We start from the raw sequence: 19653 nt of genomic DNA on the forward strand, positions 1-19653 counted from the left end.
ATAATTATACATCATAGTATCCCCATATTGATTTCTCAAGGTTTACTGTTGACTCTATTCATATAATTTTTTTTAAAAATGAATTTAGCTTGCGTTTCAGACTGAATGATTTCGATTTGAAAAATGACCCGGTATGGAAATGAAATGAACTCGAAATCAACTAAAAATAACTATTTGAAATCTATCGTCGATTGGATTTATCCAAACAAACATTAATCCAAATACAACATATTCGAAATTATATTATAATAATTAATGAAATTCAATATTTATTACTATCGATCTTTCGATCTGATATTAAAAATATCAAATTTAAAAACAAGATCTGACTCTCTAAGTCGATTACACCCATCCTAATAATAATAATAATATTATTATTATTATTATTATTATTATGTTGGTAAAAAAAAAATGGCACCGCCAATCAGTGGACAGTGATCATACACTTCTAAACCAACGGCTGAAATCCATAGATCGCGGAAATCTAAGATCTAAGATCCAATAACGACCTTCACCAACACACCGACACTACTTTACCAATGGAAATCCACCACGTGTTAAAAACGCAAAAATATGAAAAACGCGGTTTCATGTTCCTAGCTACTTTCACAGAAAACGCTTTATTGTGTGTATTGTGGCGTATTCGTGATATATATATATATATATATATATATATATATGACATTTTCCCAGCTATACTGAGTCTGCTGTCTCTGTGAATCTGCGATAAATATCTCTCAGTTTATCCTCATTTTCCGTGAGGAAGGAGAAAGGGAAGATGGAGCTGTTTTATTATCTGGTGTTTGGGGCTTTGGCTGCGGTGGTGGCAGCTTTGGAGCTGAGCAAAAGCAACAAAGATCGGATTAATACTTCCTCGGTCTTTGAATCGTTCAAGAATAATTACTTGCTTGTTTACTCGCTCATGATGGGTAGGTCAAATCTGTTGTGATATATGGGATCCGAGGAGTGATCGGTTCGGCATTTTATGTCTGAGTGTGATTTGATTTGGTCAATGTTGTTGCTTTGTGTGTGTTTTGATTTGATTCCCTTCTTTAGCGATTCAATTTCGTTTGACAGTTTGTGTGTGCTTGGATTTTCCTTTAGAAATGCTTTTGATCCACTCGATGTGGGGTTTGTGAGAGGTGATATTGGGAGAGTGAGCTGTCGATTTGTGTTTATTGTTAGTGAATTGGAGGTTGCGGTGGGTGATCTGATGTACTGAATGCTTGGACTTTTGGGATTCGAGCTATATGTTTTGAATCTGATGTTTGTGGGTGGTACTGAACTTGGTGGATCTAGATGTTGGTTTCTGGGTTAGTGATTTTGGCTGAGGAATGTATGTTGCTCAGAGTGTTGGATTTGTGGAATTTTATTTTGGATTTTAGGAGAGGGAGAGAAACCTTAATTGCTCGAATGATTGGTTTTGATGCTATGATTTATTGTAGTCAAATAGAGTTGAATATTTCATCCTCAAAATGCATTGAACTACTTAGTACTGATTATTTTAGTAGTTGTATAAACTATAATGAGGAATGTGATTCTGCGCTCAGATTTCATTGATCCTTTATGCTTTTTTTCCAAACAGTAATTAAGACAGATGCAATCTACATGATTCGCCCTTGGTGGGAGCTTAAGCAATTATCTTTTTGGTTCTGCGAAATATTTGTAGATTATGATTCTTTCTTTTCAATTATTTTGGTCCATTGAAATGTTTGCAAACATTTATTCTTGCTTGTTCTGACGTTTGATTTCCACGTGAAACAGCTGGTGACTGGCTGCAGGGTCCATATGTTTACTATCTTTACACTACTTATGGGTTTGGAAAAGGTGAAATTGGACAGCTCTTTATCGCTGGATTTGGGTCTTCCATGTTGTTTGGTACAATTGTTGGATCTCTGGCAGATAAACAGTATGACATCCTCTTCAAATAGTATATCTGTAATCATTCTGGGAAATTTTTTTATTCGATTATTATGTTGAAATTGCAGGGGGCGCAAGAGAGCATGTATTACTTACTGCATTACGTATACACTGAGCTGCATTACCAAGCATTCTCCTCAGTACAAAGTTTTGATGATTGGACGTGTTTTGGGTGGTATTGCCACATCGCTCTTGTTTTCTGCATTTGAGTCATGGCTAGTGGCAGAGCACTTCAAGGTGAGATGTCCATGTATATATGTGAATACAAGGAACTTGTCTGTACCTTTTCTATCATCTTGTTTCTCTTGCGCATCTGAAAAATTGTATTTGCTAACTTTCTTATTTACTAAAATCTTTATTTATTATACTTATCCAACTCTTTTGTTGTCGAGTCTAGAAATTACAGCCTTCTAGTTCTGGATAGTTATTGATTGAAATCTTTGATTCAATATATATCTGCAGAGGGGTTTTGATCAGCAATGGCTCTCATTGACTTTCTCCAAGGCAATATTTCTTGGCAATGGTCTTGTTGCCATTTTATCTGGGTTGTTTGGAAATCTACTGGTTGATACCTTGAATCTTGGACCAGTATCTCCCTTTGATGCTGCTGCCATATTTCTATCCATCGGAATGGCTGTAATATTAGCGTCATGGACAGAGAATTATGGAGACACTTCAGAGAGCAAGGACTTGCTTACTCAATTCAAGGGCGCAGCTGTAGCAATTGCCTCAGGTATTCCTAAATTCTTTACATGAAGAATCTTCTATTAATTAATCAGTAGCCTGTAAAGAGAAGTAAAAGGTTTCTGTTCTTGCCATCTTTCCATTTAATCACCTAAGAATTTAAAGAAGTCAATGCAGTAATCTGATGTCAATACCTTTCAGCGGCTCCCCTTGAACTTCGGTTGTTTATTTCATTTGTTTGCGACCACCAAGCAGCAAAACATGCTAAGATATTTTCATCTCTTGTTTAATTCAAGTCCTTGGAAATTGACATTTGTCAGATGAGAAGATTGCGTTGCTCGGTGCGATCCAGTCTTTGTTTGAAGGTTCGATGTACACATTTGTGTTCCTCTGGACACCTGCTCTTAGTCCAAATGACGAGGATATTCCACATGGATTTATTTTTGCGACTTTTATGTTGGCTTCAATGTTGGGAAGCACAATTGCAGCTCGTTTATTGGCCCGCAATACAGTCAAAGTAGAGAGCTACATGCAGATTGTTTTTGTTATATCTTCTGCTTCGCTTTTGCTTCCCATAGTGACCAATGTATGTCCTGGTTTCTTTTATTTTTTCACATGATTTTATATTGTTGGGCAATATATAACTTGTTACTTCTCTATGGCAGTTCTTCATAACTCCTTCAAATGTTATAGGGGGTGGTATCTCATTCTCAGGCTCTCTCCAGCTTCTTGGTTTCTGTACTTTTGAAGCTTGTGTAGGTATCTTCTGGCCATCCATTATGAAGATGAGATCCCAATATATACCTGAGGAGGCCCGAAGCACCATCATGAACTTCTTCCGCATCCCACTAAACATCTTTGTCTGCATCGTGCTGTACAATGTATGTCTGTTGCAATTTCTCCATTTGTGTCCCTAAACCCCCCACAAAAAAGAAAAAAAGAATTATTTGTTAGTTTTGTCTTCCCCACCCTGCCCAAATATCTTTGTATCTTAATCCAAATCAGTCTTCCTTCGAAGGTTGATTGCCACTTGCTGAACCAGTTGGGTTTTTAAAATAAAATGATATAAAATTTGATCTAGCTGATTTATGCGCGGATGTGAATCCAGATGACAAAATCCCATTTCAAGATTACGATTTTGATGTTGTGGCCGGCTATTGGAAGCTAACAATCTCAATATTTGTAGGTTAATGCATTTCCGATCACTGTTATGTTTGGTATGTGCTCCATCTTCCTCTTTGTGGCTTCAATCCTACAAAAACGGCTATCAGCAATTGGAGAGAAGCCAAGTAAGTAAAATGCTGCCTACAATTGACAACTCTTTCAAAGTCTATTGCAGCAAGTTTTCAAATAAGCGATAAAATCTTTATGCTCCCTTGTTCTGATGAGTTTGTTTTCCCCAATTCCAGAGACAGAAGAATGGACAGCGTTGAAAGAAAGAAACATCGAGGATGAGCCATTAGATTCTGCTTGATGATTTTATATCATCATTTTATTAAGTTGAAGCATCCATTTAGCAATTTTATCCAATACGTATTATTTTTTGATGATTTATTTTTTGTTCAAGTGTATAATATGTCAACCATTTGTTCACTCAAATGTTCTCTTCATATATACACTTTCAGATAATCTTTTATTTTTTAGAAAATAATATAATGATTTTGTTGAAACTAATGATGGGACCTTTTACAAAGACATGGTTGAACATTTTCTGGAGTCGGTCTGCTCTCTCTTTCAAAAGGGGGAGATTTTATGTCACTACACTTGAATGGCGGTTAACCGTTAATTTAATGTGAATATTGTATTATATATGTTGTGAAAAAGTAAAAATTTATGGTAAAAAGTAAAAATCTCAAACTCTCAAAATTTACCAAACTACACACTTTATAATATTTTTCTCTCTACTCAATTGTGATTTTCTTCACAAATGAGAGATCTATTTATAGAGTTTCATTACACATAATCCAAAAATAAAATACATCATTACCTACATCATCACACACAAATTTCTAACTTTACAACTCTTATTTTCAACATTCAAATATTCAACTATTACTTTTTCAATATTCAAATATATTATTTCAACACTCCCCCTTGTGATGATGATCATGATACGATAATGTCTTCATTACGTGTTTTGTACTGCCTCGTTAAAAACCTTACTTGGAAAAACCCATTGGGATAAAAACCATAGTAAGGGAAAAAGAGTGCAGTCACGTAAACTCCCCCTGATGTTGACATGAACAATTCTTCACAAATTTCGTAGATTGCGCATCCCAATATTATATATGTGCTTTCTGAATATTGACGTAGGAAGTGCCTTTGTGAAGAGATCTGATGAGTTTTCACTTGATTGAATATGACGAACATCAATACATTTATTCTTCTCAAGCTCCTTGGTGAATGCGAAGAACTTAGGAGGAATATGTTTAGTTCTGTCGCTTTTTATGTATCCTTCTTTCATTTGAGCAACACATGCAGCATTATCTTCATATAGTATCACAGGTTTCTCATCGAATGATAATCCGCATGAGATTTGGATATGTTGGGTCATTGATTTTAACCACACACATTCACGACTTGCTTCATGTAGTGCAATAATCTCAGCATGATTTGATGAAGTAGTTACGAGCGTTTGTTTCTGTGAACGCCAAGAAATTGCAGTGCCTCCACGAGTAAATACATATCCAGTTTGGGAACGTGCCTTGTGTGGATCAGATAAGTATCCAGCATCAGCATAACCAATCATACTTGAATTAGCATCTTTTGAATACAAAAGTCCCAAGTCTGTCGTTCCTCGTAGATAACGGAATATATGTTTAATTCCGTTCCAGTGTCTCTTTGTTGGATATGTGCTAAATCTTGCCAACAGATTTACGGCAAAAGATATATCAGGCCTTGTACAATTTGTAAGGTACATAAGGGCACCGATGACACTTAGATATGGTACTTCTGGACCAAGAATATCTTCATCATCTTCACATGGACGGAATGGATCCTTTTCTATGTTTAATGATCTAACAATTATTGGAGTACTTAAAGGATTTGCTTTATCCATATTAAAACGTTTAAGGATCTTTCTGTATAATTTGTCTGGTGAACAAACATTCCATATTCTTTTTGTTCAATTTGTAAACCCAGACAATACTTGGTTTTTCCAAGATCCTTCATTTCAAATTCTTCCTTCAAGTATAACACAACTTCTTGAATTTCCTTATTCGTTCCAATGATGTTTAAATCATCAACATATACAGCAATAATTACGCATCCGGATGTTGTTTTCTTAATGAAAACACAAGGGCATATTGAATTATTTACATATCCCTTTTTTATCAAGTGATCACTTAGTCGATTATACCACATTCGACCTGATTGCTTTAACCCATATAATGATCTTTGTAATTTCACAGAATAACATTCTCTGGGTTTTGAACTTTGTGCTTCAGGCATTTTAAATCCTTCAGGGATTTTCATATATACTAGCTACTCTGCACACGCACCGCGTGTGTGTACAATTTTTTTTTATAATTATTTATGGACTAAAATGAAATTTGACAAATTATCGAGGTACTAAAGTGCTATTTGAATAATTGTAATAAAAAAAATAAAATCAAAAATGTTTTTTGAAATTTAAAAAAAAAACAAAAATGTAATTTTGATATCAAATAGGGACAAAATAAGGAAACCAAAAACAGACCAAAGACACCAAAAACAGTTATTGTAATATGCTTAAACTTAATAAATAGTAAAAGATATTACTATCAAGTGATCCATATAAGTAAGCTGTAACAACATCCATAAGACGCATTTCTAAATTTTCAGATACCGCTAAGCTAATCAAATACCGAAACGTAATTGCATCCATCACAGGAGAATACGTTTCTTCATAATCAATTCCAGGCCTTTGAGAAAAACCTTGTGCAACAAGTCGAGCTTTATATCTTACTATTTCATTTTTCTCATTTCGCTTTCGAATAAAAACCCATTTGTATCCAACAGGTTTTACACCTTCAGGTGTAAGGACTATAGGTCCAAAAACATTACGTTTATTTAGCGAATCCAATTCAACCTGGATGGCTTCTTTCCATTTTATCCAGTCCTGCCGATTTTTACATTCACCAAAAAATTTTGGTTCATGATCTTCATTATCATTTATGATGTCGATTGTCACATTATAAGAAAATATATCATCAATTTCATCTATATCTTTTCGGTTCCATATTTTTCCAGTATTAATGTAATTGATAGAGATTTCATAATTCTCGTCAGTTTGTGGTTCTGACAGAACATTTGCATCATCATGTGTTTCTTCAGGAACATCATTCTCTATTTTGTGATCATCATGTGTTTCTTCATAAACATCATTCTTTATTTTGTGATCATCGTGTTTCTCTATGAATTTTCTTTTTCGAGGATTTTTATCCTTGGAACCGACTGGCCTTCCACGCTTCAGGCGTTTAATGACATCATGAGTATCTTCCATTTGTTTATTTGGAATTTCAATTCGAGCAGGGGCATTTGCAGCATATATATATGATTTAGTTACCCCTTTTGTGTCTGCAAATGCATCTGGTATTTGATTGCTATTCTTTGCAAGTGTACAATTTGTTGTACATCTTTTTCACATTGTTTTGTTCTTGGATCCAGATGTAACAATGATGATACATACCATGTAATTTCTTTTTCGGTATGTTTTTGTTCTCCCCCTAACATTGGGAAGATTTCCTCATTAAAATGACAATCAGCAAAACGTGCTGTGAACACATCTCCTGTCTGAGGTTCAAGATATCGAATGATTGATGGACTATCATAACCGATATAAATTCCAACCTTTCTTTGATGTCCCATTTTTTTTCGTTGTGGTGGTGCAATAGGCACATACACCATACATCCAAAAATTCTCAGATGAGAAATGTCTGGTTCTTTACCAAATGCAAGCTGCAATGGGGAGTATTTATGATATGCACTTGGTCTGATACGAATTAATGCAGCAGCATGTAAAATTGCATGTCCCCATATAGAAATAGGGAGCTTTGTTTTCATAATCATTGGTCTAGCAATCATTTGCAGACGTTTAATCAATGATTCAGCCAATCCATTCTGTGTATGTACATGAGCAACAGGATGCTCAACAATGATTCCCATAGACATACAATAATCATTGAAAGTCTGGGAAGTAAATTCACCAGCATTATCAAGTCTAATTTTCTTGATTGTATAATCGGGAAATTGATTCCTCAATTTTATTATTTGAGCAAGTAATCTTGCAAATGCAACATTTCGAGTTGACAATAAACATACATGTGACCATCTGCTGGAGGCATCAATCAATACCATAAAGTATCTGAATGTTCCACATGGTGGATGGATTGGTCCACAAATATCACCCTGAATACGTTCAAGAAACATTGGTGATTCAGTTTGGATTTTGGTTGGTGATGGTCTTATAATAAGTTTTCCGAGAGAACATGCTTTACATTGAAACTTATTATTCTGAAAGATCTTCTGGTCTTTCAATGGATGACCATGTGTATTTTCTATAATTCTTCGCATCATTGTTGAACCAGGATGTCCTAATCGATCATGCCAATTGATCAGTATTGAAGAATTATCAACTACCATGTTTGATTCAATTGGACTTATATATGTATAATGCAATCCAGTAGGTAGCATTGGTAGTTTTTCAACTACATATTTCTTTCCTGATTTATATGTGGTAAGACACATATATTTCTCATTCCCTTCATTCATTGTTTGAGTATCATACCCATGGGAATATATATCATTAAAACTCAACAAATTTCTTTCCGATTGTGGTGAATATAAAGCATCATTGATCAAAAATTTTAGGTAACAAAAATTGTGCTTTACCACAACCTTTAATCAAGTCTACAGGACCTGATATTGTATTCACCATTGTTTTTGTTGGTTTTAGTTCCAAGAAATATCTTTTATCTCGGAGGATAGTGTGCGTTGTACCACTATCAGGTATGCAAACTTCATCTTTGTTCATAGGATTTTCCATATTTGAACTTCAAAAAAATATGCAATGAAATAAAATTACTGACAATACATTTATAAAAATACAATACAATACATATGCCAAAATATAACACACGATAAAATATTATCATACAATTACATGAAAAATAAAATGTTTTACATATTTATTCCACCCGCAAATTGATCATTGTCTGAGAAATCAATCAGAAAATCTCCAGCATCAAAATGAGTTGAATTACTCAAAGGTTCACTGTTTTCAGCGAAGTTGGTCTCCTTTTCTTTCCCCTTTATTGATTCTTTATAAAGTTTGCAAAGGTGCTCAGGGGCTCGACAAATACGGGACCAATGTCCTGGAGTACCACATCTGAAACAAGAACTTTCAATTCTTTTTGAGTGATTTTCATTTACACTCATGTTCTCTTGATGCCTTTTCGGTGGATGATTTGGGACGTTCCTTTGAGATGAGTTATTGAAGTAACTATCTCGATTATTTTCAAAACCACGGCCGCGTCCACGACCACGACTATTTCCACGTCCCCGACCACGTCCACGACCACGACCATGACCTCGATTTCGTCCTCGACCAAAATCTTGTCTATAACTTTGATTTTGGTTGCCAGATTTAAATTCATTTTTGCTTACGACATTTGCTTCAGGAAATGCCGTTGAACCAGTAGGTCGTGCCTGATGATTTCTCATTAATAGCTCGTTATTCTTTTCCGCCACAAGGAGACAGGCGATAAGTTCAGAATATCTCAAAAATCCACGCACTCTATATTGTTGTTGTAGAGTTATATTCGATGCGTGAAAAGTGGAAAATGTTTTCTCAAGCTTTTCCAATTCTGTCATCTCGTGCCCACAAAATTTCAACTGCGAGATTATTCTATACATCGCCGAGTTGTAATCGCTGACTTTTTTAAAGTCTTGGAATCTTAACGTATTCCATTCATCCCTAGCGATCGGAAGTATAACTTCCCTTATATGTTCGAATCTTTCTTTTAATCCCTTCCATAAAGCCATGGGATCTTTTTCAGTCATATATTCACATTTTAATCCATCGTCGAGATGTCGACGCAAAAATATCATGGCTCTTGCCTTTTCTTGTGATGTGCATATGCCATTTTCTTTTATGGTCTCATTTAGACCTAATGACTCAAGATGCATTTCTACATCGAGAGTCCATGGCATATAATTTTTCCCAGTAATGTCAAGAGCGATGAATTCGAGCTTTGTTAAGTTTGCCATGGTGGTACTAAAAATCACGATGCATTTTATTAGTTAATGAATATTGCAATACAAAGTAATGGATAAACAACAAGTACAAGTATTCGTAAAAATAAAGAAAACACACGAGGAGGATATTCTCCGATAAATACAAGACTCGTGAGTATGATAACTTAAAATAATTAAAAATAACCTTGCGAAAGCCATCTTCTTTTTTCTCCGAAAATTTGATGAAGAATAATTTTTAGAGAAGAAGAGAAAGTTGGGGTGATTGAATGAGTTTGAGAGATCATATTTATAGGGCAAAAACTAGCCGTTTTGTTACCGTTTATGACCGTTGGTGAATAAAAGAATAAATGTATATATTTGTATAATTTTATGGTAATAATATGGTATATATAATATTAGACATGTTTAAATAATTATATTTATCATATCATAATATTATAACGACTGTCATAATTTATTTTGTTTAAAAACCTTATAGGCTTTTATACTTGTCGTATCCCTTGCCGGGAGTGTGGGATGTCGTCTTAACATCCTCCCATGATTTATAACAAGTTTATGAAAAATTTATTTTTATTATTTCTAATAATAACATTATATTGTATATTAAATAAATACACAATAAACAAATAACAGTAAAATAAATATAATTACTTTTGTTACCTTTTTCTTCTGTTTGGAGCTTGGAAAAATATGTAGGACTTTTAGAGCTTCGTGCTGATAACGTGTTGTGAAAAAGTAAAAATTTATGGTAAAAAGTAAAAATCTCAAACTCTCAAAATTTACCAAACTACACACTTTATAATATTTTTCTCTCTACTCAATTGTGATTTTCTTCACAAATGAGAGATCTATTTATAGAGTTTCATTACACATAATCCAAAAAATAAAATACATCATTACCTACATCATCACACACAAATTTCTAACTTTACAACTCTTATTTTCAATATAGTTGAATATTGAAAAAGTAATAGTTGAATATTTGAATGTTGAAAATAAGAGTTGTAAAGTTAGAAATTTGTGTGTGATGATGTAGGTAATGATGTATTTTATTTTTTGGATTATGTGTAATAAAACTCTATAAATAGATCTCTCATTTGTGAAGAAAAACACAATTGAGTAGAGAGAAAAATATTATAAAGTGTGTTGGTTGGTAAATTTTGAGTGTTTGAGATTTTTACTTTTTACCATAAATTTTTACTTTTTCACAACACGTTATCAGCACGAAGCTCTAAAAGTCCTACATACTATTCCAAGCTCCAAACAGAAGAAAAAGTACCACCATGTCAAATTTAACAAAGCTCGAATTTATTGCGCTCGACATCACGGGAAAGAATTATATGCCATGGACTCTAGATGTAGAAATGCATCTTGAGTCATTGGGTCTAAGCGAGACCATTAAAAAAAATGGCATATGCTCGTCACAAGAAAAGGCAAGAGCCATGATATTTTTGCGTCGACATCTCGACGATGGATTGAAATGTGAATATCTGACTGAAAAAAATCTCATGGCTTTGTGGAAGGGATTAAAAGAAATTTGAACATATAAGGGAAGTTATACTTCCGACCGCCCGGGATGAATGGAATACACTGAGATTCCAAGATTTTAAAAAAGTAAGTGATTACAATTCGGCGATGTATAGAATAATCTCGTAATTAAAATTTTGTGGACATGAGGTCACAGAATCTGAGATGCTTGAAAAAACATTTTCCACATTTCATGCATCAAATATTACTCTACAGCAACAATATAGAGTACGTGGATTTGCGAGATATTCTGAGCTCATCGCCTGTCTTCTTGTGGCGGAAAAGAACAACGAGCTATTAATGAGAAATCATCAGTCCCGACCCACTGGATCAACATCATTTCCCGAAGTAAATGCTGTAAATAAAAATGAATTTAAACCTCGGAACCAAAATAAAATTCAAAGACAAGATCGAGGTCGAGGTCGTGGACGTGGACGTAGACGTGGAATTGGCCGTGATCGTGGACGCGGTCGTGGTTTTGAAAATAATAGAAATAGTTATTTTTATAACTCATCTCAAAAGAGCGTCCCAAACCATCCACAGAAAAGGCATCATGAGAATACAAGTGTTAACGAAAATCACTCAAAAAGATATGAAAGTTCTTGTTACAGATGTGGTACTCCAGGACATTGGTCCAAAGTTTGTCGAGCCCCTGAGCATCTTTGTAAACTTTATAAAGAATCATTAAAGGGGAAAGAAAAGGAGACCAACTTCACTGAACGCAGTGACCGTTTGAGTGATTCAACTCATTTTGATGCTGGTGATTTTATGAATGATTTCTCTGGAAATGATCAACATGTTGGTGGGATAGAAATGAACAATTTTGATGCTACAGATTTTCTCAATGATTTTTCTGAAAATGAACAATTTAATGGTAGAATATAAATGTACAATAATTGATTTTTCATGTATTCATGTAATAATGCTTTATTGTATAATTATAATATGTGTTATATTTACATATGTATTTTCAGTAATTTTATTTCATTGCATATTTTTTTGAAGTTCAAATATGGAAAATGCTATGAGCAAAGCTGAAGTTTGCATACCCGATAGTGGTACAACGCACACTATCCTCCGAGATAAAAGATATTTCTTGGAACTAAAACCAACAAAAACAACGGTGAATACAATATCAGGTCCTGTAGACTTGATTAAAGGATGTGGTAAAGCACAATTTTTGTTACCTAATGGTACAAAATTTTTGATCAATGATGCTTTATATTCACCACAATCGAAAAGAAATTTGTTGAGTTTTAATGATATATATTCCCATGGGTATGATACTCAAACAATGAATGAAGGGAATGAGAAATATATGTGTCTTATCACATATAAGACAGGAAAGAAATATGTGATTGAAAAACTACCAATGCTCCCTACTGGATTGCATTATACACATATAAGTCCCATTGAATCAAACATGGTAGTTGATAATTCTTCGATATTAACCAATTGGCATGATCGATTGGGACATCCTGGTTCAACAATGATGCGAAGAATTATAGAAAATACACATGGTCATCCACTGAAAGACCAGAAGATCTTTCAGAATAATAAGTTTCAATGTAAAGCATGTTCTCTTGGAAAACTTATTATAAGACCATCACCAGTCAAAATCCAAACTGAATCACCAATGTTTCTTGAACGTATTCAGGGTGATATTTGTGGACCAATCCATCCACCATGTGGACCATTCAGATACTTTATGGTATTGATTGATGCCTCCAGCAGATGGTCATATGTATGTTTATTGTCAACTCGAAATGTTGCATTTGCAAGATTACTTGCTCAAATAATAAAATTGAGGAATCAGTTTCCCGATTATACAATCAAGAAAATTAGACTTGATAATGCTGGTGAATTTACTTCCCGGACTTTCAATGATTATTGTATGTCTATGGGAATCATTGTTGAGCATCCTGTTGCTCATGTACATACACAGAATGGATTGGCTGAATCATTGATTAAACGTCTGCAAATGATTGCTAGACCAATGATTATGAAAACAAAGCTCCCTATTTCTGTATGGGGACATGCAATTTTATATGCTGCTTCATTAATTCGCATCAGACCAAGTGCATATCATAAATACTCCCCATTGCAGCTTGCATTTGGTAAAGAACCAGACATTTCTCATCTGAGAATTTTTGGATGTATGGTGTATGTGCCTATTGCACCACCACAACGAAAGAAAATGGGACCTCAAAGAAAGGTTGGAATTTATATCGGTTATGATAGTCCATCAATCATTCGATATCTTGAACCTCAGACAGGAGATGTGTTCACAGCACGTTTTGCTGATTGTCATTTTAATGAGGAAATCTTCCCAATGTTAGGGGGAGAACAAAAACATACCGAAAAAGAAATTACATGGTATGTATCATCATTGTTACATCTGGATCCAAGAACAAAACAATGTGAAAAAGATGTACAACAAATTGTACACTTGCAAAGAATAGCAAATCAAATACCAGATGCATTTGCAGACACAAAAGGGGTAACTAAATCATATATACATGCTGCAAATGCCCCTGCTCGAATTGAAATTCCAAAGAAACAAATGGAAGATACTCATGATGTTATTAAACGCCTGAAGCGTGGAAGGCCAGTCGGTTCCAAGGATAAAAATCCTCGAAAAAGAAAATTCATAGAGAAACACGATGATCACAAAATAAAGAATGATGTTTCTGAAGAAACACATGATGATCACAAAATAGAGAATGATGTTCCTGAAGAAACACATGATGATGCAAATGTTCTGTCAGAACCACAAAATGACGAGAATCATGAAATCTCTATCAATTACATTAATACTGGAAAAATATGGAACCGAAAAGATATAGATGAAATTGATGATATATTTTCTTATAATGTGGCAATCGGCATCATAAATGATAATGAAGATCATGAACCAAAATCTTTTGGTGAATGTAAAAATCGGCAGGACTGGATAAAATGGAAAGAAGCCATCCAGGTTGAATTGGATTCGCTAAATAAACGTAATGTTTTTGGACCTATAGTCCTTACACCTGAAGGTGTAAAACCTGTTGGATACAAATGGGTTTTTATTCGAAAGCGAAATGAGAAAAATGAAATAGTAAGATATAAAGCTCGACTTGTTGCACAAGGTTTTTCTCAAAGGCCTGGAATTGATTATGAAGAAACGTATTCTCCTGTGATGGATGCAATTACGTTTCGGTATTTGATTAGCTTGGCGGTATCTGAAAATTTAGAAATGCGTCTTATGGATGTTGTTACAGCTTACTTATATGGATCACTTGATAGTAATATATATATGAAAATCCCTGAAGGATTTAAGATGCCTGAAGCACAAAGTTCAAAACCCAGGGAATGTTATTCTGTGAAATTACAAAGATCATTATATGGGTTAAAGCAATCAGGTCGAATGTGGTATAATCGACTAAGTGATCACTTGATGAAAAAGGGATATGTAAATAATTCAATATGCCCTTGTGTTTTCATTAAGAAAACAACATCCGGATGCGTAATTATTGCTGTATATGTTGATGATTTAAACATCATTGGAACGAATAAGGAAATTCAAGAAGTTGTGTCATACTTGAAGGAAGAATTTGAAATGAAGGATCTTGGAAAAACCAAGTATTGTCTGGGTTTACAAATTGAACAAAAAGAATGTGGAATGTTTGTTCACCAGACAAATTATACAGAAAAGATCCTTAAACGTTTTAATATGGATAAAGCAAATCCTTTAAGTACTCCAATGGTTGTTAGATCATTAAACATAGAAAAGGATCCATTCCGTCCATGTGAAGATGATGAAGATATTCTTGGTCCAGAAGTACCATATCTAAGTGCCATCGGTGCCCTTATGTACCTTACAAATTGTACAAGGCCTGATATATCTTTGCCGTGAATCTGTTGGCAAGATTTAGCTCATATCCAACAAAGAGACACTGGAACGGAATTAAACATATATTCCGTTATCAACGAGGAACGACAGACTTGGGACTTTTGTATTCAAAAGATGCTAATCCAAGTATAATTGGTTATGCTGATGCTGGATACTTATCTGATCCACACAAGGCACGTTCCCAAACTGGATATGTATTTACTCGTGGAGGCACTGCAATATCTTGGCGTTCACAGAAACATACGCTCGTAACAACTTCATCAAATCATGCCGAGATTATTGCACTACATGAAGCAAGTCGTGAATGTGTGTGGTTAAAATCAATGACCCAACATATCCAAATCTCATGCGGATTATCATTCGATGAGAAGCCTGTGATACTATATGAAGATAATGCTGCATGTGTTGCTCAAATGAAAGAAGGATACATAAAAAGCGACAGAACTAAACATATTCCTCCTAAGTTATTCGCATTCACCAAGGAGCTTGAGAAGAATAAATGTATTGATGTTCGTCACATTCAATCAAGTGAAAACTCATCAGATCTCTTCACAAAGGCACTTCCTACGTCAATATTCAGAAAGCACATATATAATATTGGGATGCACAATCTACGAAATTTGTGAAGAATTGTTCATGTCAACATCAGGGGGAGTTTACGTGACTGCACTCTTTTTCCCTTACTATGGTTTTTATCCCAATGGGTTTTTCCAAGTAAGGTTTTTAACGAGGCAGTACAAAAACACGTAATGAAGACATCATCGTATCATGATCATCATCACAAGGGGGAGTGTTGAAAATAATATAGTTGAATATTGAAAAAGTAATAGTTGAATATTTGAATGTTGAAAATAAGAGTTGTAAAGTTAGAAATTTGTGTGTGATGATGTAGGTAATGGTGTATTTTATTTTTTGGATTATGTGTAATAAAACTCTATAAATAGATCTCTCATTTGTGAAGAAAAACACAATTGAGTAGAGAGAAAAATATTATAAAGTGTGTTGGTTGGTAAATTTTGAGTGTTTGAGATTTTTACTTTTTACCATAAATTTTTACTTTTTCACAACAGTTTAGATTATTGATTGATAATATTATATTTTTATTTCCGATCATTCCTTGTAGTAGTTAATATTATTATTATAACTTTGTGTAATGTTCATTTGTTAACCTGCAAGGAAATTAAATTGGTGGATTGATCATATAGACTGAAATCTGATGTCCTCCTATACGTAGACTGGTGATTGCAACTTTATACATGGTGCCTGTGATTTTCAATTTTATTATTTTGATCGAGATGTGCTGACTTCCAAACAATATCCACTTGAAAATCATGACTAAATAGATGAGAGAATTATGGCTATTTTCTAGTTGAAAAGCCCCGACAATGCTTAGAACGGGTATTTTATTGTTAAAAAATGTGGAAAATATGTAGGCTCAGGATAAAAGGTAAAAGAGATTGAAAATGACTTGAACTTTAACTTTGAAGCCTATTTTTTACATGAAAATAACGAAAAAACCTGAATCCTATAATTTTCTTCATTTTAAACCATTGTTTGAAGGTAAATTTGGTGATAAATCCCCAAACTCAAACTTTTATTTATCCTAACTCCCTACACCTAAATTTTTTTGCCCAAACTCCCTCCAAAAGAAAATGTTAACAAAAATACCCTTATTACTTTCAATGATTGTTTTCCTGGGAGAAATGGTATCAGAGCTTATAAACATCCGTGATCCTCTATCGTGTGATCTGACACAAAGCACGACTCTCTGTAGGAAACAACCTAGGCTCTGTTAAAGAGTTTGAGGTTAGCAAGCTGACAGGTACCCTTTTGTGTGTCACCCTACGAATGATCATATGATCGCCTAACTCCTTTAGCGTGGAGCTCTGGGTTGGGTACTGAGCAAAAATGATATTCATCCACGAAACATAGATGGAATTCGGGGGTCGAAAAAGATATGGCATTGCAACTTTTCTTCGCCAAAATGCTCAGTCCCTGGAGAGTAATGTTAATAAGGGAATATATCACTAGCAATCCAGATATCTTGGCACGAAGAGCCTCTTTTCTCAAAGGAAAATTGGCAGTGGTGTCATCTGGAAGTATTACAAAAGAATTACAAACGACTAAGGGTATTAACAAACGTACTCCTTTGTGTTGTAAGGAAAATGATCTTCCAACAATTATTGGAAGTAAACCACATAGGCATAAGAGAAAAAGTTTTAGAACTCATCCTTATGCTAGAAGTGAAAGAAGTTCTTGGAAATCAAGAACAGTATGATCCAGACAAAAAGCTAGATCTTACAAATCTGGACAAAGAAGTGGACCATCAAGAAGTAGGATATCATCTCAAGCATCAATTACATCTCAAAGCACATGAAGAACACCTACATAGAAAACTTTCAGAAGAGCTCATACTCGAGCTAAGAAACTTTTAAAGATTGTAATTGATGGACATGTCGAGAAAGAGGTCATATCTCAACCAACTGTCCAGAAAATGAAAAAAAAGGTATTAAACGCTTTGTTCCAACACCGGATATTGAAGAAGCAATTTATTATAAGGATCTCATTCAAGTATACTAGTTTGATGATATTCTAAGACGAAAGTATATATGAAGAAGAAGTTTTGAGTCAGGAAGAATCTAATGGAATTGAATCGGAATCTGACTGAAGACGAGTTGTTTTGACACGAAACACATTAAGATTTTTCTGGTTTCTTTAACCAGACAACAATATCTCATAACATGATCCAAACGATCATGAGAGAAAATCCTAGTCTTCAAAGATATCAGAGATTCTCTGTAGGACATGTAGAAAAGTTCTTAGGAAGTATTGGTCTAAGAAACAGAAAACATGTAACGAACCGTACTTTTCATACTTAAAATTTGCGGAAAAATTAAAAATTTTCTTAAATAAAAACATCCACACGATCGTCACTCATCATTCACAAAATATCTTTGAAATCAACCATCACAATTAAAATTTGCTAAAAGAGAAGCTGTCTCAAAAAGTCTCACAACCCGATCATAAAATCAGAGTATAAATGTATTTTCTTAAAAACTTAAAATAGCGTATGAGGTCCTCGGGTCTAGCCTCCCGCTCAGTCCAAGCCTGCCCCTTGGTCGCCACCTCCCGTCTCCTCATCAACATAGTCACCTGCATCGATCAAGTCTAGTGAGTCTAAAGACTCAACACGTATAAACTGGGATAATGAGTACTATATAATAAAATCGCATGCATCTTAAAAATAGAACGTACATAACTTGAAACTTGAGCTTGCATAATAAACTTGAACTTGCATACATAAATAGACATGTCATAGCGTGAAACTTTCATAATCATAACTGCATACTTGAGCATACTAAAACATACATGACTTCATCATTTTTCGTAGAGGATGTTTCAAAGCAAGTGACCCATAGCATAATAAACGCCTGATCAGACACACCACAGTACTGGGCTGACAGGGACGTATCCACTGCCGCATACATGAGATCCCCGTTCATAATTTAACGGGCTGGTTGGTCCCCGTTCATAATTTAACGCTTTCCAACCGCGATCTAACCCGTTCATAATTTAACGGGGCGGAGAGGTCCTCGGCCACGTTCACCGACTTCCAAACCCATTCATAATTTGGTCACAAGACATTTAGCATACCTCAAAAACTTAAAAGATTTTCATTGCACGTCATACATACTTACTTGGCGTTGAGGGATTCGTTGGACTTCGATCGGGGCCATTGCTGCACATACTAACACGAATTTGCATACTTAACTTGCATAACTTAACGTAAAAATCATACTTACTTTCGAGTTCATCATTACTTAGGACGTTCTAAAATTTCCCATGACACGACCTTGATAATCCTTGCACTAAATCATGACGTCACGCTTCAAAACATGTTACAAATATTTTCCCCAAAACATGCAAGACACGGACCCCGTGCCCAGGTCCGGCTCCGGGTCCGTGTAGGCACTGTAAAGTGTGTGTGCAGAAAAGGGGAGACACGGACCCCGTGCTTAGGTCGTGTTGGGGTCCGTGTAGACTCTGGAAAAATACATCGAAAAGGAGGAGGGGCACGGACCCCGTGCATAGGTCCGTGTGGGGGTCCGTGTAGCCTCGGGAATTTGGCACTGCGAAAGAAACAAAGGCACGGACCCCGTGACTGGGTCCGTGTGCGGGTCCGTGTACCCACTGTGATCGCGAACTCACGAAAATCTTGTACATGCTTCGCTCAACTTTCTAGACTCGGTTGCACGGACTATGAATCGACACCCCGAGACCCACCTTATCATTCCATAACATCAACCAAATTCGTACAAACACCCAAAGCAATGAGTTCACCTTACAACATATACAATTCAAAGCATAGCAATTGACACCAATTCGTTTCT

The 19653-nt window shown here is 35.0% G+C and overlaps 1 protein-coding gene across 1 annotated transcript; it reads left to right on the forward strand.

Moving 5' to 3' along the window:
• Positions 1-669: 669 nt before the first annotated feature.
• On the forward strand, positions 670-4311 carry LOC140816543 (uncharacterized). Its single transcript, XM_073175879.1, has 8 exons — positions 670-929; positions 1765-1909; positions 1989-2157; positions 2383-2653; positions 2925-3190; positions 3270-3485; positions 3791-3893; positions 4014-4311. Exons 1-8 carry the CDS (start codon positions 779-781, stop codon positions 4076-4078), a joined length of 1386 nt encoding a protein of 461 aa, XP_073031980.1. The 5' UTR covers positions 670-778; the 3' UTR covers positions 4079-4311.
• The last annotated feature ends 15342 nt before the right edge of the window (positions 4312-19653 follow it).

Source organism: Primulina eburnea, chromosome 16, assembly GCF_022965805.1.
Source record: "Primulina eburnea isolate SZY01 chromosome 16, ASM2296580v1, whole genome shotgun sequence".
Taxonomy (NCBI): Eukaryota; Viridiplantae; Streptophyta; class Magnoliopsida; order Lamiales; family Gesneriaceae; genus Primulina; species Primulina eburnea.